Genomic DNA, 21,287 nt, shown 5'->3' with positions numbered 1-21,287 from the left:
AACCAGGCATGTCGCGGGAAACAGTTTGACGACGGCGCTGATGCTCTGGGTATTAAAGGGGATTGGTCCGAGGATGAGGAAAAGGAAATGGACGCTGAGGATGAACCAGTGACCCTCAGGATACCGAGAGATGCTGATTTCCTCATAGCTTACGCTAGTGTCAGAGGTGAGTACACAAACACCCTTTACCACAACTCTGAACGTGTAATGTTGTTGTCAGAGATACATCTTCTGTTTAGAATATGTCTGACCCGTGAAGGTCCTGGGGTAGAATAGGCCTTCCGCAACCCATGCTTGCCTTAAAAGGCGGCAATGCTTGTCGTAAGAGGCGACTAACGGGATCAAGTGGTCAGGCTCGTTGATGTGGTTGACACATGTGATCGGTTCCCAATTGCGCAGATCGATGCTCATGTTGTTGATCACCGGATTGTCTGGTCCAGACTCGATTATTTACAGACCGCCGCCATATAGCTGGAATATTGGTGAGTAAAACTAAACTCACTCACTCCAGCTGTATGACGGCAGCCTAGTGGTTGAAGCGTTTGGTTGTCACGCGAAGACCCGAGATCGATTCCCCACATAGGTTCAGTGTGTGAAGCCATTTCTGGTGTTCCCGGCCGTGATATTGCTGGAATATTGCTGAAAGCGGCGCAAACCCTCACTCACTCACTCATCCATACCTAAACAAACGAAACTATACCGGTATTAGAATTACAGTCAAGCACAGCTTTGTCGAAGTTGATGGGACCTCTCATCACTCAAGGTTCGACACGACAGACAGCCAGTTTGTAAAGAGTGAGTTTGAGTTTAGTTTTACGTCGCTTTTAGCAATATTCCAGCAATATCACGGCGGGGGACACCAGAAAATGGGTTTCACACATTGTACCCATGTGGGGAATCGAACCCGGGTCTCTCCGGCGTGACGAGCGAACACATTAAGCACTAGGCTACCCCACCGCCCCAGTTTGTAAAGGGGAAATACGCAGACACCTAGCTCTTCGAGACATCAAAAGTGAAAGGCGCGTACGACAGTACGCATCAATAATTAATAGGGCTGTCATTTGCAAATGGCTGTCCATTCAATGTATGGCCGAGGTTTGGAATCATGACTAAAAACATACGAATATGCAGTTTTATAATTTATACAATGTGTCATAATTCGTCTGGATCATGTGTGTAACATACAAATATCCAACAACACAGAGATACAAGGTGTTCTAAGGTGTCAGGGTCATGTGTGTAACATACGAATATCCAACACCACAGAGATACAAGGTGTCAAAAGGTGTCAGGGGCATGTGTGTAACTGACCAATATCTTTGATAATCAGTCTACACAAGGTTTTATGACCGTGCCTTTAGTATGCCAGTATTCCTCACTGAGGATCTAATGTATCTGCTAATGTATCATTCAGATTCTCGGCCTACAAACGTGGTAAATTCTTATCCGTACATTCACAGGATATTATGCATGGCGGAATGAAAAAAGTGGCTCCTGGTTCATACAGGCGTTGTGCAAGGTTCTAGAGGAACACGGCACGACCCTTGACCTGATGACAATGATGACCCGTGTCAACCATACAGTGGCCTTTGATTATGCTTCTAAGGGCAAAATAAAGGGGAAGAAACAGATTCCTTGTATAACGTCCATGTTGACAAAAGATGTCTTTTTTCGGAAGTCATGAACATCGTAAAACGTTATGCTCCACTGCCGTGTACGACGGACAGCAATGTACCAGGGCCTAGATTTTCGAAGCTCTCGTTAATGTCAATGTCAATGTATGGCACTTTCGATTATCTTAGCGCTAAGAGAGCTAGGTGATTTATCATATTGTTGAAATAAACATTTATATCACTGAGGTGAGCCATTTCTTCCAGTCAGCATCAATCAACACATTACCAACATTAATGCGTTGAATGTGTGGGCTTTATAATTTTGCTATATATAAGGCAGGTGCGTTCATGTTTAGTTATAACTTGTATAAAATAAATTATGTGAAATTAAAGATTTAATAAGAGTTATTGTCAAATGTTTATTTACAAATTTCGGATACCCAATCACCAGACAGATATAAGGTGTTATGCCCATATGTGTAACATACGGCTGTTAAAGATTTAATAAAAGTTACTGTTAAATGTTTATTTACAATTTTTATACCCATTCACATGGCAGATATTGAATAATGACCGCGAATGTCTGACTATGATAAGTGAGCACACGAAACGTCTTCGATCCAGGCTGTGAATATCGTAGTCGACTCGTGTATGTGATCAAATGTTAGGTCAGTGCCTTGTCAAATATCGTTGCAGGGGCATTGATTGTCTGGACACGGTTGACGGATCCAAAATAATAAACACAAGAAACTAACGCAACAATATTACAATGTTAATATTCCTACAGTATTCATTCTCCAGTTAGCGAACTTCCAGGTGCTTTGGCTACTCAGCGTTATCGAACCTGCCCAGTGGATTAGATCATGAAAAGACTTTCTCAGACGACCGGTTATACAGTAGTCAGGTTGATAAGACCAGCGAATATCGACTTGCTTTCAAATTCAATTAGGACAGAAGGTCTCGGGTATAAAAACAGGGGTAGTTCTCCACTGACACTACTGCTTGGCCAGAATCCTGTTTGTGTTTGAAGGTAAGTCACTTTCACTTGTTGTCTTGTCAGTTGGTTACATTGGTTTAAAGTACTTCTACTCCACTTAAATAATAAAATCATCTTGCTTCCATCTATTGTAAAATGCTGTTCGAATTTATCGTTCGGCCGCTTTGAGTTAATTTCACGTAGCTTAAATATACTGAGTAGAACTGAAAACCTGAAACCCGGGAATTTTTTAACTAGGTTTTTTATATTAGGTGAGTGAGTGAGTGAGTTTAATTTTACGCCACACTCAGCAATATTCCTGCTATATGGTTGCGGTCTGTAAATAATAGAGTCTGGACCAGACAATCCAGTGATCAACAACATGAGCATCGATCTGCACAATTAGGAATCGATCACATGTGTTAACCAAGTCAGCGAGCCTGACCACCCGATCTCGTTAGTCGCCTCTTACGACAAGCACAGTCGCCTTTTATGGCAAGCATGGGTTGCTGAAGGTCTGTTCTACCCCGTGACCTTCACGGGTCTTGGTATTAGGATTCAGACAATAATTTCGATCAGTTCTATGCTGGGCAGAGAACAACGATGATGTCCATGATGTTGCATTGTTGGAACGTCCGTCGAGGACCACTTCTCTGCATAAGTGGAAGCAGGACAGGTTACAAAATCTGACCACTGTACTTGGCAGTATTAAAGCCCATCGAACAACAACACGGGGAGAAAGTTCGTGTGCGCACAATGAACCCCATACCATTACCCTTGTGTTATAAAATTGTCCAAAATTTGACCCGAGCGTGACGGTCACCTCGGCTACGGCACACTTGCCATTGACAAATCTGTATGTGAATCAGATTCGTCGCTGAAGACAACAGAACCCCACTGCCTTATGGGGTCCTCGGGCGCGTTTTCTGACACTTTGTCCGGTTATCCTTCCACCAAACATCTCCCTACTTGCAGAAATTGTAGAAACAACTCTGTTCCAAGGTTGGTCACATCGTATTGCTTGATCATCCTGAAGTGACATCACAATAACGCTCCCGGCCTCGAGCGGTCGACAGCAGTTCCGGCTTGATGCACGCTCAAGATTGCAAATAGTGTTTCGTGAGTAATCGAAGGTTCTTGCAGTGGTGGCCACAGATTGCCCAGCATCAAGCCTCCGCATGACGCTCTTGATTTGAAAACAATGATTATAATGGAAAGGTCAATTTTTTTCCAGCTCACACTCAGTATGCATGTTTCGTTTTACCAAACATGCATCGAATGATCTCATGAATTTGCTTTTCGTGTTTTTCATCCGTATATGTCACAAAGTCAAGGTTGAACTTACAAGGTCACGATGTTAAAGCATTCGCACGGTTTACTACTGTTAATTATGCTTGTAAATGTATTTGATTAAACAGAAACAGAAAAATGTCGAAATTTATCCGTGTCAAGTTTTCAATTTTGCCAAGTATAAATTATGAATGGCTGAGAATCTCACATCAACAAACGTTATTTTGATAGGCCACCAACAGTGTACCAGACACCTAAATATTCCAGCTCAAATACAACGTTTGCTCCAGTTACTGGAGTCGGTGATGCTTGCAGGAAATGACAGCGTTTGCTAGGTACCCCCTCTAAATGTGAGTTTTGTGTGTGTTAATGTAAGCTGTTTGCCAGGTACCTCCTCTATATATGAGGTCTGTGTGTGTTAAAGTAAGCTGTTTGCTAGGTACCTCCTCTAAATGTGAGGTCTGTGTGTGTTAATGTAAGCTGTTTGCTAGATACCTCCTCTAAATGTGAGGTCTGTGTGTGTTAATGTAAGCTGTTTGCTAGATACCCCCTCTAAATGTGAGGTCTCTGTGTGTTAATGTAAGCTGTTTCCTAGATACCTCCTCTAAATGTGAGGTCTGTTTGTGTTAATGTAAACTGTTTCCTAGGTACCCCCTCTAAATGTGAGTTTTGTGTATGTTAATGTAAACTGTTTGCTAGGTACCCCCTCTAAATGTGAGGTCTGTTTGTGTTAATGTAAGCTGTTTGCTAGATACCTCCTCTAAATGTGAGGTCTGTGTGTGTTAATGTAAGCTGTTTCCTAGTTACCCCCTCTAAATGTGAGGTCTGTTTGTGTTAATGTAAGCTGTTTGCTAGATACCTCCTCTAAATGTGAGGTCTGTTTGTGTTAATGTAAGCTGTTTCCTGGTTACCCCCTCTAAATGTGAGTTTTGTGTATGTTAATGTAAATTGTTTGCTAGGTACCCCCTCTAAATGTGAGGTCTGTTTGTGTTAATGTAAGCTGGTTTGCTAGATACCTCCTCTAAATGTGAGGTCTGTGTGTGTTAATGTAAGCTGTTTGCTAGGTAACCCCCTCTAAATGTGAGGTCTGTGTGTGTTAATGTAAACTGTTTGCCAGGTACCGCCTCTATATGTGAGGTCTGTGTGTGTGTTAAAAGTAAGCTGTTTGCTAGGTACCCCCTCTAAATGTGAGGTCTGTTTGTCTTAATGTAAGCTGTTTGCTAGTGAAGAGGAGGTACCTCCAAAGCGCGACCTTAAAGTCTGCTGCCAAAATATGAATAGTACTGAAAATTTATGATACGAAATGTGAGCCATCATAATTATTACTCAAAACACTAAACGTTGTGACCCAATAATAACTATTACTTAATTAATAATACAATTTCAGAAAATACATTCTCGTAACAATGTGTGTTAATGTAAGCTTTCTCCTAGGTGCCTCCTCTGTATGTGAGGTATGTGTGTGTTAATGTAAGCTTTCTGCTAAGTACCCCCTGTATCTATGAGGTATGTATGTGTTAAAGTAAGCTGTTTGCTGTGTACCTCCTCAATATATGACTCCGCAGTGAAATTGCTGGATTATTGCTAAAAGCGGTGTAAAACAATACTCGCTCACTCTATATGTAAGATATGCGTGTGCTATGTACTGTTTGCCATGTACCTCGTTTGCATATCAGGTATGTATGTAGAAATGTGACTGTTTGCTGTTCGATCCATGTGGAATAATTATGAAGTCGGTGTGAACGGTCGTGCCCCCATCTTAAACAAGCCATCTATTCATTCGTTTAACATAGAGCAGTCGGTTATGTGTTGGAAAGGTTTCAGTAAACGTTAACACCAAAACGGTGGCGAACAGTAAATGAACATAATCGCCAGCACACAAATCAACCACTTGAGTTGAAGTCACGGTGGCTGAGTGGGTTAGATGTGTATATTTGTGTGCTGTCCATGAGGTGCGTGACTCTGAGGGTATTGGCTCGAATCCGGGATGGGACCCAACCCAAGATAAATGCTAGAATCTGTACTTTACAGAGAAAGAGTAATCCAAAATATAACATGTTACATTTGACCACTTTCTAATTGCCATTGTGCGCGCTTAGTACATGAACGGACCGGATAAGTGAATGGAATTCATGTCCTTTATAACTAACTAGGTGGCTCCTCAGGTCACAGATGTCATACAAGGGTTAGCAAAACGAAATAGCACACAGTATCCGGTTAAGGGAACACAGGTTACAAAACACATGTATCCTGGAATTAATGTCTAGGCTGAGGATATAATATTATCATAGTCTTCACAGAGGTTTGGACGGCCCCCTTGGCCCTGGGTGTGGCAAGGTCCTTGCCTGACATTATTTTCCGTACCACCCACCCCTTACTGCAAACGGAAAGCCCTTAATTTGGCAAATCCAGATTTCCAGATGTTCTGAATCTCCCATCTCAGGGGCTCTTTTTCAATTTAAAGTTAAGTATTTGTTTCTGTCCAAACTACATATAATCAGGGATTAAGTACCCTACCTATTTCTTTCTGTGTGATCAGTTTCCGGAAGGATATTTCATTTCAGCACGTTACATACGACCGTAAACAGCCGAACGTCCCGGATATTCCAACGACGTTGTCTGTTTATGTGTCGTCATGGAGACGGAGATGATATCCCAAGTACCGGTCGCTGATAATAGGTCAGCTAAATTTATCTCAGTTTCATGAGCCTTAGACAACACGGCGTGGTACACTAGGGTGGCCATCCTTTTCACGTGAGTAGCGTATGTTATATGTACGTTCGTTTTTGTTACTTGGCACATCTCATCGTTATATATTGATTACATCGGGCACTCATGTACTTGATGTGTAAGTAGGAGAGGTTAAATGTACATTGTTTCAAGGCACACAGAGGGCGGATTTATGATGGGAGGGCTGTGTATATTTATGAGCCCTGTTATTGTGATACATTGTCATGGGCAGCGGAGATTACAAGTTACTATACTCGCCCGTCAGGAGGGAAGTCAAAGGGTATGTTGGACGTAAATAATTAATTGTAATCAATTTCCCACCACTGGCATCACCTCTAACCGTCGTCCTCCGCTATAACCCCTTACGGAAGCTTATTGGTCGTCGGGCCTACATTTGAACGTTATACCGAGGTAGTCGGTTGCCAGTGACTGTATGAATGTGGGATGCCCTTGTTGAACTGACAGATATGAATGGGTGTGTAGCGGAGCGAGGGAGAGGGACCAGGACGTAAAGCATGAACAAATGGTACAGTGCTGTATTTTTCAAATAACGTATCTAATGAGTGAGTGGGTATATTTTTACGTCGATTTTAGAATATTCCAGCAATATCAGGGACACCAGTAATGGGCTTCAGACATTGTACGCGGGTGTTCAGCGTGACGGACGAACGCTGTAACCAACTGGACTACCCCCACCGTCTCCCTAATGATTTGAACATTGTTTTTTCACTGGTCGTTTGTTATAGGGAGGGAGGAAGGCGTTATGACGGAGATACGCATAGGATAAAGCATGGCCCGAGGGCGAGGAACCCGCCTTGCAAGGAACACACGATTCATACCGAGAAACAGTCTCATTCTTCACAGCAATCCTTCGTTGCCTAGTAGATAAAACCACCAACCTGGTAAGCGAAAGGATGCGGGCACGAAAATGGATGTTTGCACTATACACATATTCAGAGATCGCAAGACAAAATCACATCTATCCTCAAAACAAGTAATAATTCAAAGGTGGGGGGCAGAGTGACGATATTAAAGTAATGCCCCCTCTTCGGCGGGCATCGGGATATGGCAAGAAATATTGCCTCGCGAGAACAATAAAGTGACGTCACTGGAGGTATATAAATGTGTGTAGAAGGGGGTAGGGGTGAGGGTGGCATTGTCGTACAGCACTCTTCCATATATAATGCACCCCCTATCCTCTTGAACATCTGGAACTGGTTAGGTTTTTCATGATCTTTTCAGATTCCCATCAATCCAGTCCTCCCACTATGTCTCAGTGCGTTGTAAGTCCACGTTATCTCAATGCTGTCCGAAGTTCCGAGGTAGAACAGGACTTCAGCAACCCATACTTGCCATAACATGTGACTATGTCTGTCGTAAGAGGCGACTAACGGGACCAGGTGGTCAGGCCTGGTGACTTGGGTGACGCATGTCATCGGTTCCCAATTGTGCAAATCGATGCTCATGCTGTTAATCACTGGATTGTCTGGTCCAGATTCGATTATTTACAGACCGCCACCATATAGCTGGAATATTGTTGAGTGCGGTGTAAAACTTCACTCACTCACTCACTCACTCACCCAGTGCTACCCGAAAATGTTAGTACTGGTCGTCATCAAACCATGCTTGTCGAACGATTATTTACAGGTCGTCGCCATATAGTTATTGTAGCAGATATTGACGAATGTGTCGTTAAACAACAAATAAGCAAAACGTGTATAATAATATAGAAGAAGGAGAAGAAGAAGAAGAAGGGTTTATTTGTATAAAGGCCATACGACCCATAGAACAAGATGGTACAATAGTGATCTTGGTTACCAGTTTCATTAAACAACGCTAACAGGAGCAGAATAAACATGTTCTAAGTACTTGACAAAGTTATTTATGACATTAATGTCTGATGATGTACATATGCTATGGAGGGAATAATAGTATCCATGGACCGTTTTTGGGATGTAACGCCGACGCATCTCCTCATAGCGTTTACAAATATAAACAATATGAATTTCATCCTCGATACTTATACAGTGTTTGCATAACACAATGTCGTCATTGCAAGAGGCAATACTTCGTCTAGCATATTTGATACCAAGTGCACTAGATCCTGATCTGAATAACGTGAAAAGACGTTTAAGTTTATTAATTATGTTCAATGATAGATATTTTTCACAAGTCAGCAGCGATTTATGTAATTTGTAAAACGACAGCGAAGGAGCATCTAGGGAAAGATGCCACTCTTGCATGGAGCAGTTGTTAATTCTTTCGGTAAACATATATAGAAACATTTTTGTATCGCCAACATCTTGGGAAATCCAAGCAGTACCAAAACCATAATGAAATAACAAATCACTGACGTGACGAGCCCATGTTGCACGTTTCCTGAATTCAACAGATAATAGGAATTGATAACATTGATATGGATATCTACTTGGATGCATTCTTAATAATCTCAGCCAGTATTTAATACATTTGACATAATAAACATTGCTTAAGGGTGCCCTCCCACATTCCCCATATGCAACAGCATTAGATGATCTGTAACTAATCTGAAGTAAGAATTTGCAAAATTTTCGATGGATAATTTCAATACTTTCTCTCTTTTTAAAACCCCATATCTCGGCACCATATGTTAGAATTGGTACATTTTTTTTATCAAAGATGTGCAATCCTTCTGAGGGTGACATGTCGTATCGTCTTATAAATGACTTGATCGGCCACAGTGCCTTATTAGCTTGGTCGGATAATGTTTTACATGCCCTGGTCCAAATCAGTTTTGGAGTTATCATAAGTCCTAAATACTTATAAATATTGTCAGTTTCCATCTGGGTACCATTATAAAACCATTTTCACCCATTTTAAAGACAATAATTTTACTTTTATCAGTATTAATATCCATGCCCCATTGATGTGAAGATATATGTAAGGCGTCAAGGCGACGCTGTAATCTTACGACAGTATCGGCAATCAAAACCAGATCATCTGCAAATAAGAGAGCAATGATATTCAACATATTTTCAGAGATAAATATACCATCATCAAACTTGGTTTCTAATATCGATACAAGTTCATTGATATATAAAGAGAATAGTACAGGACTAAGGACACAGCCTTGCCGAACCCCACAGGTGCTACCAAAATATTCAGTTAATTTCTTACCGTACTCACAGATTACAGTGGCCTTGACATTAGTATACATATTTTCAATCAACTTGAAAAATTTACCGTGGATCCCATTGTGCAAAAGAACATACAATAGTTTAAACCTATTCACCATATCAAAGGCCTTACGAAAATCTATGAATACAACGTATATCTTCCCATTTTTGCGTGTTAAATATTTCTGAATGATTGTCTGGAGAATAAAGATACTGTCCACAGTCGAATCGTCAGTCTTAAATCCACCCTGATATTCTCCAATTATCTCATGAAGTTCCAAGAAGTACTCCAACCGTTTGTTTAGAACCGAAACAAAAATTTTGCTCATTACATTTAGAAGAGAGATTCCCCTATAGTTATTCGGGTCAGATCTACTACCTTTCTTATATAGTGGGATGATAATACCAGCTGACCAGGAATTTGGCCAAACACCGGATGAAAGAATTTTGTTGAACAGTAATACTAAATAAGGAACAATTATATGTTCAGAATATTTGAAAAACTCTGCGGGTATACCATCATCGCCTGGGGATTTGTTATCTTTCAGATGTCTGATAGCATCTAGTACATCCTGAACTGTAAAGTCACATGATAGAATATCATCGTCATTAATACAGTCAACACATGTATTGAAGTCATGTTTATCAATGTATGATTTGACATCTTCTGAAAAGTTGCCTTCTTCTGGCAGCGTCGGGTTCAACAAGTCCTTAAAGTATGCAGCCCATGTTGATGGCGTTACACGTTCTTCCATGGCACAGTTTGTGGTATATTTTTTCACAAGTCTCCAAAATGCTGAGCAGTCTCTAGAACAAGCTGCATCATGTATTTTTTTTGTAATCGAACGATTATAGCTATCTTTTTTGGTTTTACAGGTCTGTTTGAACTTGGATGTAATGTCTTTGTATCTATTCAAATTGTCAAATGTTGTTGTTTTTCTAAACATATTAAGTAATTTGTACTTTTCACGTTTAAGAGTCTGACACTGTTGATCAAACCATACTGGCTGTTGATTAGAGTCGATGGTTTTGGCATATTTACATTCCATATCTCGCCCACAGCTTTGCAGAATGCGCTGCAGTATGTTTACTGCTTTATCAGTGTTGACATGTAGACTGTTCATAAAGTCCTGCAACAAATTACTTGTATCAGCATTTTGCAGGTTATCAAGATATGATTGTGATTTTTCATTATTCCATTTAAATTTACATCTGTTAATACAAAGAAAATACTTATCATCGGCTGGCCTGCCAACATCGAACTGGGATGAGATTATAGTTGTGAGTGGGAGATGATCTGACTCCGTGCGGGAGACACTCTTGAAGTCCTCCACATAACGGTACAACGATGCTGACACTGCAGTGTAGTCTGGTGTGCTACAACCAGTGGGGCCAATATACGTATAGTCCCCCTCGTCTGAGAATCTGCCATTCAACAGGTACCATCCTGTATAATAATATGGTTACAGGTGAATTCAGGTAACCACACCCAGTCACCAGCAGTCATGGCGTCAACGAAACACGTCTACAACATGAACCACCGACGCCGTGGCTTTGCCTACATCATCAACAACGTCAAGTTCGACGAACTAACGGACAGACTCGGAAGTGATGTAGATGAGGAGCGACTGAAGGAGAGGTTTTCAGCCTTACATTTCACTGTCCAGTCATTTCGTAACCAAACTAGAACTCAGATGGTAGACGTGTTAGACAAAGGTATGTTATAGTCAGACATTTTTATTGTATTTCAGGCCTCCAGCCCATATACATTGAAGTTATTATAGAATCACATGCAGCCTGAATATACAGATGATGTTAACAGAATATCGTGCTTAGACATCGTATTGTGAATGTTTTGGGACAAGTAGACAAGCATTTTTTCAATACTACAGTACGTCACTCTAGGGATGTAACATTCAGGAATATTTTGTTGATGTAAATTTATGTAAGGGAGATAAACAATGAATTTCGGTGTTTTTCCGTTCGGTCGTTAGCTAAAGTTCACATGAAAACAGGAAAAGGAGCACGTGGTGGAGTATGACCGTTCTTGAATGTAGCTGTGACATGTCCTGCGTGACGTAAGCCAGAACGGTCGTTCGTAACCGTACGTCTTAAACATTATTTACAGACCGCTGCCATACAGCTGGAATACTGCAGAGTGCGGCGTAAAACTAAACTCACTCACTCACTCTTCGATTGATAGAATTACTCTACACCCAGGAAGTGAGCATTCAGTGCAACCTTGGAGGAAGGCTATGACATTATCTGTATTGTCAGATATTGTGTCACAAACCGGAACTAAACATTATTTAAACATTTCTATGTCTGCAATAGGGCATTGCACTATTATAACACTGGGAGGGGGCGGTGGGAATGATATCCGAACAATGTTTTTTTGGCGTGACAAACGAACACTTTAACATCTAGGCTATCCAGCCACCCTTGTGTTCCAAGGAACATTTGAGTACTGGCTGGTGTATTGGCGCCATTGCAGCATCTAAAGACGACCACAGCGACAGCGACTGCTTCGTGTGCGTGATTCTGTCTCACGGGGAGGAGGATAAGATCTACGGCACAGATGGTCCAGTGGAGGTCACAAGACTCTTGGACCCCTTCAAAGGTCATTGTTGTGGATCTCTTGCCGGGAAACCGAAGCTGTTCTTCATTCAGGTGCATATTGGTCTTTTAAGCAATAGAAAATGAATAACTGGGTGAGTTTAGTAGTTTACGCCTCTCTCAGCAGTAGTACAGCCATATGGTGGCGGTCTAGCTCCGTAAATATATGCTTATCGTAACAGGCGACAAACAGGATCAGGTGATGAAACTCGATGTCATGGCTGACGCATATCAATTCCCAAGTGAATGGACCCATTCTGACGTTGTTGATCATTGGATTGTCTAATCCGGACGGGATTATTTACAGACCACCTCCAGAAGCTGGAATATTGCTGAGTGCAACCTTAAACAACAATAATAACCAAACCCCCTAAGAAGGCGACTAGTGGGTTCGAGTGGTCAGGGCACTTGCATTAGGGCATGCTCGTCTTCGTATACCAATAGGGTAGATAGACATAAATCAAAAATGTCCACAGTCGGCGTAAACAACAATTTACCCCTTTCTCTCGTGTTTTTTATAGGCGTGTCGGGGACGGGAGTCAGACAACGGCGTAGATGTCCTTGGTGTGAAAGGCGATGCTGAGGATGAGGACGTTGATGAAGTTGCAATTTACAGGATACCAAGAGAGGCTGACTTCCTCGTCGCATATTCAACTGTCTACGGTAAGAGACATGGTCCACTGACTACAGGTACTGCCATGGAGGATAGCAACTTACTGTTTTATTCAGCCGTTAAGATGTTGCTTGCTTCACGCTGAGCTCAGGACCGAACAAATCATTTGGATAGGGTCTAATTTTGGTTTCGATGTCATGATATAGACTAATAATATATAGACTGATAACATGTCCTACACCATTTATGAATTCTGTCTAGGTACCATGCAACGTGTATACCTAGGTTTCAGGTCCAGATAGAGACAGCCACTTAACAATCACGCCATTATTGTTGCAGATGATTCTGCAACATTTGGGAGATCCGTGTTAACACTTAAGGGACTCACCTGGGGGGCATTATGAACATTGCTCCATTAATTCTTCGCCAGTGACAGATATGTTAAATTTGGATTCTCCGTCCAGATTCTCGTACGTTTTGGGTGGAGATCCCATCCGTTAGTCGAACCCCCATACTCAAGAGTTGGCTACCCGATCGCCATCATTAACAGCAAAACAAACGCAACCGTTTTTGTCAAGTTTCTAAACAGAAGACATCAATATGAATGCTTACTTTTATGAGATTCATTTTTCGAAACTTTCAGTATACTTCAATCTGTAACCCAAACAGCCAACGCGGCTTCACGGAGTTCCGGATGGGTCTCGGCGCAAAATGTACAAATTCTGCAGTTAGTGAAACATTGTAATTGCAAGCCATAAACTACATTTGACCGCTTTCACAACCACATTGTGTTTTCATAGCCAGGTATTAATATTGCGTGTTATTTCCACAGGTTATGTGGCATGGCGCGACAAAGGAGAAGGGTCATGGTTTATACAGGCGTTGTGCAAGGTTCTAGAGGAACACGGCACGACCCTTGACCTGATGACAATGATGACCCGTGTCAATCACACAGTGGCCCACGATTATTCTGCCGGGTGTAAGACAGGCATCAAGAAACAGATGCCATGTATAACTTCAATGCTGACCAAGGATGTTTTTTTTCGTCCCAAATAAACACCGTGTGCATCATCATGTTATGGTTGTGGTTACACTGAAGTACAGACTCTTGTATATTTGGGGCACAGGCAAACTGTAGCGCAATGGGGTTGCGCAGCATAGAGAATTTGTCTTCATATGTGCGGGCGAAGCAAGCAAAGGTTGGCAACGAACTTTCCTCGCTTCGGATCGAAAAATATTTTTCATCTCAAAATAAATATCGCCACCATCAAAGGTACACTCTCATTTCCTCACTTGGTTGTGCACTTACATTTCCTACCCCATGTTTAATAATTACAAAACGTGAAATATGTTTTATTCAACATTTTAAGCGCCATTCGTGGTACTGAGATCGTTCTCCGCCCCCCCATTACCCCTGTCAACTTCCGGTTGAACGGAGTGACGCTTGAAGGGGGAATGGAGGCGAAGAACGGTCTGTTCAGCCACGACTTGGGATTAAAATGTTGAATAAAACATATTTCACGTGGGTAATTGTTCAGCATGGGGTTGGAAATGTGAGAGCACGACCCAGTGGAAAAAAAGGTGTATACTTTTGATGGTGGCGATATTTTATTTTCACATGAAAGATTTGTTTCGAACCGAAGCGAGGAAAGTACGGTGCCAACCTTTCTCTATGCTGCGAAAGCCATTTGCGCTACAGTTTGCCTGTGTTTGGGGCTACCAATTCGGGGTTTCAATCCAGACAGAGTGAGTGAGTTTAGGTTTACACCGCACTCAGCAATATTCCAGCCATATGGCGGCGGTCTGTAAATAATCGAGTCTGGGCCAGGCAATCCAGTGATCAACAACATGAGCATCGAGCTGCGCAATTGGGAACCGATGACATGTGTCAACCAAGTCAGCGAGTCTGACCACCCGATCCCGTTAGTCGCCTCTTCCGACCTTCACGGGCCCCAGACTGAGACGGGTACCTAACCGCTAGCATTCACAGTCAGCGATCTAGCCTAGTCAGCCACTGCAGCTTTCATTTAGGTACAAGTATCACAACTGGTTTATTTGTTTAGTTCACGTACTTTAATTTGACAAGGGTCAATAGCCACTGCCGAGCATGTGAATACGGTGTCGTTCCATAAGACAGACCTCCCAAAAGACAGCCCTCTTAAAACTCAACATTTTATGGTTGGCTGCATAAAGCTTCATTCAGCCTTACCCTTGTTAATAATGGTATGTATCCGGATCCAAAAACTATATTGTTTTAAATAATTCATTTAATGAATTATGATTTTTAAATTAGACAAGTTCTCTCTCACTCGCACGCACCTTTCTGACATGGGTTATACTGGCTAAATATTTTGAAAAAAAACAAACGACTTTGTAATCAAGCTATATATGACGAATTCCTTTTTACTAATAGGTCCATCACTTGTTGAACAATGAAAATCCTTTCTATAAAAATATTTGTGCGAATTCATCAAGTCTAAGTAAACGTAGTCTCAGTGTATGTCGTTACACTCCACCACCAATGACTAATGACCGTCCAATCAAACGCGAGACGGTTAAATAGATTTAACCAATCAGACAACGGCTACTATTTAGGGATCAGAGGGGCTTTCTAAATATTCAGGTTACTGACACAGATCTCTCCACAAACAAAAATCCGCATATAACACAAGTATTTGACCTGCGGTATATACGTTTCGGGGTTTCTGTTGACATGGTTACCATTAACTAATACTTCGGCAAGATGAAATCCTTGAATATTGCCCAAAACCATTTTCAGCGACTGTTTACTCACGGTTGTCATGGTTGTACGTACACCGTGTGCATCACCCGGAAGCGAGCGTACGCTTTGTTTATATTTAACAAAATTCTGACCTGTTCTGTTACTGTACTCGGTGGTAACTCTGGGTCAACTCATTAATTACATAGGGGTGGACAGCATTTCTCAGCCAATTAGTGTACTCATGGAGCGCTTTATGGGAAGTCTGTCTGATAGTGAACTGTGTTTATGCATAACATTTTCAATCACCTTTTAAAAGTCTTGGATTTACTACACCAATCGACAAACAGAAAACATTAATTCCAGGCAACTAAAAGCAGAGGAGGAATTATCCAAATGACACATTGGAACGTCACTTACAAACGGACGGACGGGGGTGGATGTGGGTTTGTTGCTTAACGCCACACTCAGCCATATTCCAGTTATACAACGTATGACGCCGGCTAGTATATTATGGAGTCTGGACCAGACAATGCAGTGATCAACAGCATGAGCATCGATCTACCCAATTGTAATACGATGACATTTGTTAATGAAGTCAGTGCTTTCTGAGTAAAGGTATCGGTTGCTGAAGATCAATGCAGACCAGAGTTGAGATCCTCAATGCATTCTGAAGCCTATGATGAACTTCAGGGTTACGACGATTTGTGGATTGGGATCCTTGATCTTCACGGGTCCAAGGCTCAAGAGAGGTTAATTGTACACCGCACACAACAGTATTCCAGCTATATGGCAGCGGTCTGTACAGACCAGACAATCCAATGAACAGCATCAGCATCCATTTGCGCAACTGGGAACCGATGACGTGTCAACCAAGTCAGCGAGTCTAGCCACCCGATCCCGTTATTCGCCTCTCACTAGCATAATCGCCTTTTGTGGCAAGCATGGACTGCTTGCTTTGGAAGGTCTATTCTACGCTTCACCTTCACGTGTCCCAAGGGTAAAGAGAAAACCTACTGTTTTCGTATAATGTACGTACACATGCTGTCGAAACAAACAAGAAGAAACAATCAACTGGTGTGATTTTATTCAAATAAGAACAAACTCAGCGACAGAGAGGAGACTGTACCGGAAGTACGTAATGGCGGACGTAACTGTGATGGCAGTACATGTACCTGTATCCGTTCTGGATGGACACTGAGTACTGGTGAAAGTGTTACATAAGAGCAATAACAGCAACGGAACAACACTGAGAACATGTTTTGCACTGAAACATGTGGAGGGTGTCTTACCAAGTGTGCGCTAACATCAATATACAATAACGGTATATGAACATCTGACATCCACTGACACAATACATTTCTATATACAACACAGCAATCGCAGACATACAGTATGAACGATGAAACACCAGATCACATTTCCACTGTTGGTTCAATCTCAGTTCAGATAATTCAGATATGAGAAGACAAATACTCCCCGCTAACCCCGTCTTGAGTTAGCCGACCTGATATGATCATGATTGGTGTGTCGTATGACTGAAAGAAAAGTTATCCCGCAGTAGACGAAGGTTCCATCACAGTATACATAAATACACTATGTAATGCACAAACCTCGAAAATAACTAAACTGACCTATCTTCGAAATTATGTGTTTGTAACACCAAGTTTTAAATCACATACCTTCTGGTCATCTCAGTCAGAGCAACCTGTTTATAAACATTCTGAATACGAGTGAGTGAGTTTAGTTTTACGCCGCTTTTACCAATATCCCAGCAATATCACGGCGGTGGACACCAGAAATGGCCTTCGCGCATTGTAATAACTGGGCGTGACGAGCGAACGACAGCCCTCTGAATAAGAATGCGCATCTTGAGATTTGGATTCACATGTTTTGCGTTCACTCTAATTCTACGTTTGGTATAACGCTGCTTTGAAGGATTTATTCCAGTTATATCACAGCGCATTTGCTTCTTGCAACCAACCTAAGCGAGGTAGGTCGGAGAAGCTAACCACTTTGGTGAAACCAGTGAACAAAGGGTATGGAGCTGACAACCAGAAAACAGTATCTGTGCCAAACCGGTACTCAAACCAAACACAACATCTTGATGGAATGTCCAATGGTTTTCGTGTCATTTTGCTTCACACAATAAACATCTGATGTCGAAAGACTAATACCCTGATAATATCAAAAGCAGTAACACAAATGATAGGCAAGGACTGAATACAAATGTCAAGGTGTATACTCGCACCGGGTGAGGAATATTATTTTTTTTATTGTAATATTTATACACATCTGTCACCCTATGCAGAGCGAGTTTAGTTTCATGCCGCTTTTAGCAATACTACTGTGTAACAAGCGAAAGGGGCTTCGCACACTGTACCCATGTTTGGAAACGAACCGTGTCTTCGTCGTGACGAGCGAATACTTTAAGCACTAGACTACCCGACAGTTCCCTTTCACCACAAGTGGGCCTTGCCTTTTGGGAAAAAAGTTCCAGTAAGTACAAATAAATGGTTCATTTAAAGATCAATATCCACTCTATACAAGTTTATGCTTATTGATAGTCAAAAGACAATGTCTAAACATGGTTCTTGAAACACTAAACCGTCTTTGTGCGACATGTGTACAGCAGTTGAGGTTCACGTGTTGTTGACGCGGTGACAACCATCTTGACCAGCTACATTGGAGACAAAACTTCCCTGGCGGCTTGCGAACGCGGAGTCTACCGACATTCGGGACGTTGACGCAACTAGCTTAGTCAACCAGTCTTGATCTGGGATCTGAAACAATAGCAAAACTGTTTGGCAATTTGTTCGAGTGAATGAGATACATTTTACGCCGCATCAAGTTTGTTTGCTGTTCTACGTCAGCCTCAACACGTTACAGCTTCATGAGTGGTCTGTACATACTCAGGTTTGGACGAGATATTCTAATAAGCGTAACCTAATGAAGGGGAACTATTGCGATATTGCAACATACTATTGCTTGACAAGTTTTAGATGGACCACGGCCTGACAAGTGAACCCAATTTGCACTTACGGGACTGAACTATCGACAGCCACACATACTATCGTTGCATCGATAGTTTTTTCGTTTCTCCCATCGAATAATTGCTACTGTAGATTCAAGACTTGCAACCCAACGATGGTTCGTTGCTTTGCTCCAACACTACATTCTAATGAGTGACACTGAGAGCAGGCTCAAGTTAGAGGGACATGGTCCACCAACTGACCACGCCTGACCGCCAACGCCGGCGTTCTAGATTCACATAGTGGTATGGTTCATAGAATGGTATCGGTTTTATTAAAATGAAGTCGGAATTGCAGACTAAATATCAATCGACAATACTACGGCCTTTCACGCTGGCAAACTGGGCAGTTATGGGAAGTCCATTACTGTGGTGTGTTCTGAATGAAATCATGGCTCGGAAGCACAGGAATAACCGTAAATGTATGTTACATATGCCTCAAAACTGCACACGTGCGCACACAAGCGCCCCTACTATTAGAAATTTCGATCTAGGTATGGTTGAAATATCCCGAAAGTCCAAGTATCATCAATTACATTTCGATACCTTATTGTTTCCGGGTACTTCCGGAATGGATTCACACAACAAGCGTCGTAAGAACTTAGACTTCAAAAAATACTAATCGAACAAATGTTTAAGACACACAATGCAGACTGGGATAGATCTTGGTTGCAGTTTGAACAAGCACCTCAACTGACCTACACATTACACATGCATGTGAATGTTATTACTAAATTCTAATGAGTGAAAGCGTTCTTTCATCACCAGGCCGTTACTGTTACGTCTGTCATGCAAGAGTGTGTGTGTGTGTGCGTGTGTGTGTGTGTGTGTGTGTGTGTGTGTTGTGAGCGTGTGTGTGTGTGTGTGTGTGTGTTGTGAGCGTGCGTGTGTGCATTTGATTGGCTTCACTCTACACCTAGATTGTAGGCCACATTGATTGTGTTGGCACGTATTGATTTGGCAAGAATTTATGACAATTTAAGAACATGTAAAACCTGACTGGAATCACAATCGAATGAAATGTCTTTATGAGCATGGTATCTGTTCACTACGAATTATATCCTTTACACATTAGCTGATGACGGTTGGTTAGTCGGTACTATGGTAATGCGGTATTACAAATCAATGGGAGGTAACTGCTGTAGCATGAAACACGGGAATGGATCAGCTTGGTTTTCCGAAATGCTATCAGACATATTTTGTGTCATTTCACCACTCTGTCACTCATTTCTCCAAAATCATGCTGTGATATAACTGGAATTCCGAGCAAGGCAACATAAAACCATTCGCCGAGCTCAGCAATAGTCTAGCTATATGACGGCGGTCTGTAAATATTCGAGTCTGGAGCAGACAATCCAGTGATCAAAAGCATGAGCATCGATCTGCGCAACTGGGACCCGATCACGTGTGTCAACCAAGTCAGCGAGCCTGACCACCCGATCCCGTTAGTCGCCTCTTACGACAAGCCCATGGGTTGCTGAAGGCCTATTCTACCCTAACCTTCAAGGGTCAAACCATTCCTAAAACTACTCACGTCATCAAAATCTTGGAATCCTGGGTTTCCAAATGCTATCTCTGTGACCAATTCTTCAGACTCTTCGTCTTTCGATTTCCTGAATGTTGGGTTGCGGAACTTGATGATGCTGACCAAGTCGATAGCTTTCCTACCAAAGTCAGACGTTACTGGGATATGATGGGGGATATCACAAGGACGTATCATAAAGGAGCGAGTGAGCTTCGTTTTACGCCACACACAGTAGTATTCCAGCTGTGTGGAGGCGGTCTGTAAATAATTGAGTCTGGACCAGACAATCGAGTGATCATCAGCATGAGCATCGATCTGTGCAACTGGGAACCGATGACATGTGTCAACCAAGTCAGCGAGCCTGACCACCCGATCCCGTTAGTCGCCTCTTACGACAAGCACAGTCATTTACAGTAAGTATGGGTTGCTGAAGGTCTATTCTACCCCGAACCTTCACGGGTACCGAACTAATAATATATATTAGTTTTAGGGTTTGCATCAGTGCGAAAGAAGTCGAAGTAACCTCTACTTATGCTTGTGTACTTTACTTCACAAATACGGATGCTATAAATACCACGAATGTTCCAACAACCCGTGTCATCCACAAACAAGCTAAGAACCCCAACAACACAGTAAACTGCAAACACCTATCATACAATAAAGTGCCAGCACCCTCATGTCACACATGTCAAACAACAATCAATGAAAAAAGACCATACCAACATCACCGAATCAACCAACAACGTGCCCACAACCCAGTGTCACTACCGCCGTTACCTTTTCGAGCGGAGGAAGTAGATAGCCCCTGCGGCACACACTGTGAAGACAACAACAGCCAGGACTACCCCCGCCACCCAGGCCTTGCTGCTTTCCTCTTCCTCCTCGACCTTCTTCTTCTGTATCTTCTCCAGTGCCGGTATTGACACTTCACACTGGTAACCCACGTAGCCAGGGGGGCAGCTGACAAGAGACCAGAGACGGTAAAGAGAAGGGGTGTTGGATCAGAGTGAGCGAATATG

At 42.2% G+C, this 21,287-nt stretch overlaps 3 protein-coding genes across 7 annotated transcripts in view; 2 read left to right on the top strand and 1 right to left on the bottom strand.

The window, feature by feature from the left end:
- Positions 1 to 2,139, top strand: part of LOC137284830 (caspase-7-like) — a 654,824-nt gene extending 652,685 nt beyond the window's left edge. For all 3 annotated transcript variants that reach the window (XM_067816833.1, XM_067816832.1, XM_067816834.1), the window contains exons 5-6: positions 7 to 166; positions 1,461 to 2,139. In XM_067816833.1, coding sequence (XP_067672934.1) covers positions 7 to 166; positions 1,461 to 1,684 — 384 coding nt within the window. In that variant the 3' untranslated portion in view covers positions 1,685 to 2,139. The remainder of the gene's footprint in view (positions 1 to 6; positions 167 to 1,460) is intronic.
- Positions 2,140 to 6,565: 4,426 nt separating this feature from the next.
- LOC137284829 (caspase-7-like) lies at positions 6,566 to 14,067 on the top strand. Of its 3 annotated transcripts, XM_067816828.1 has the most exons (6): positions 6,566 to 6,633; positions 7,356 to 7,511; positions 11,234 to 11,480; positions 12,259 to 12,434; positions 12,902 to 13,043; positions 13,826 to 14,067. In XM_067816828.1, exons 3-6 carry the CDS (start codon positions 11,270 to 11,272, stop codon positions 14,047 to 14,049), a joined length of 753 nt encoding a protein of 250 aa, XP_067672929.1. In that variant the 5' UTR covers positions 6,566 to 6,633; positions 7,356 to 7,511; positions 11,234 to 11,269; the 3' UTR covers positions 14,050 to 14,067. The 3 variants fall into 3 exon arrangements, with proteins under 3 accessions (XP_067672929.1, XP_067672930.1, XP_067672932.1); XM_067816829.1 differs by lacking the exon at positions 7,356 to 7,511 and having other exon boundaries at positions 6,596 to 6,633; XM_067816831.1 differs by lacking the exon at positions 6,566 to 6,633 and having other exon boundaries at positions 7,436 to 7,511; positions 11,244 to 11,480.
- Positions 14,068 to 16,784: 2,717 nt separating this feature from the next.
- Positions 16,785 to 21,287, bottom strand: part of LOC137284823 (vitellogenin receptor-like) — a 43,847-nt gene continuing 39,344 nt past the window's right edge. The window contains exons 36-38 of the mRNA XM_067816822.1: positions 21,046 to 21,228; positions 20,278 to 20,407; positions 16,785 to 18,495 (exon numbers count right to left, since the gene is read on the bottom strand). Coding sequence (XP_067672923.1) covers positions 18,355 to 18,495; positions 20,278 to 20,407; positions 21,046 to 21,228 — 454 coding nt within the window. The 3' untranslated portion in view covers positions 16,785 to 18,354. The remainder of the gene's footprint in view (positions 18,496 to 20,277; positions 20,408 to 21,045; positions 21,229 to 21,287) is intronic.

This window comes from Haliotis asinina, chromosome 5 (assembly GCF_037392515.1).
Source record: "Haliotis asinina isolate JCU_RB_2024 chromosome 5, JCU_Hal_asi_v2, whole genome shotgun sequence".
NCBI classification, from domain to species: Eukaryota; Metazoa; Mollusca; class Gastropoda; order Lepetellida; family Haliotidae; genus Haliotis; species Haliotis asinina.
This window is presented reverse-complemented; position numbering and strand designations above follow the sequence as displayed.

Coding starts and splice junctions, on each gene's coding strand:
- LOC137284829 (XM_067816828.1), top strand. CDS start 11,270: ATGGCGTCAACGAAACACGTCTACAACATGAACCACCGACGCCGTGGC. Junction 11,481..12,258: donor GGTAGACGTGTTAGACAAAG/GTATGTTATAGT, acceptor GCGCCATTGCAG/CATCTAAAGACGACCACAGC. Junction 12,435..12,901: donor CGAAGCTGTTCTTCATTCAG/GTGCATATTGGT, acceptor TGTTTTTTATAG/GCGTGTCGGGGACGGGAGTC.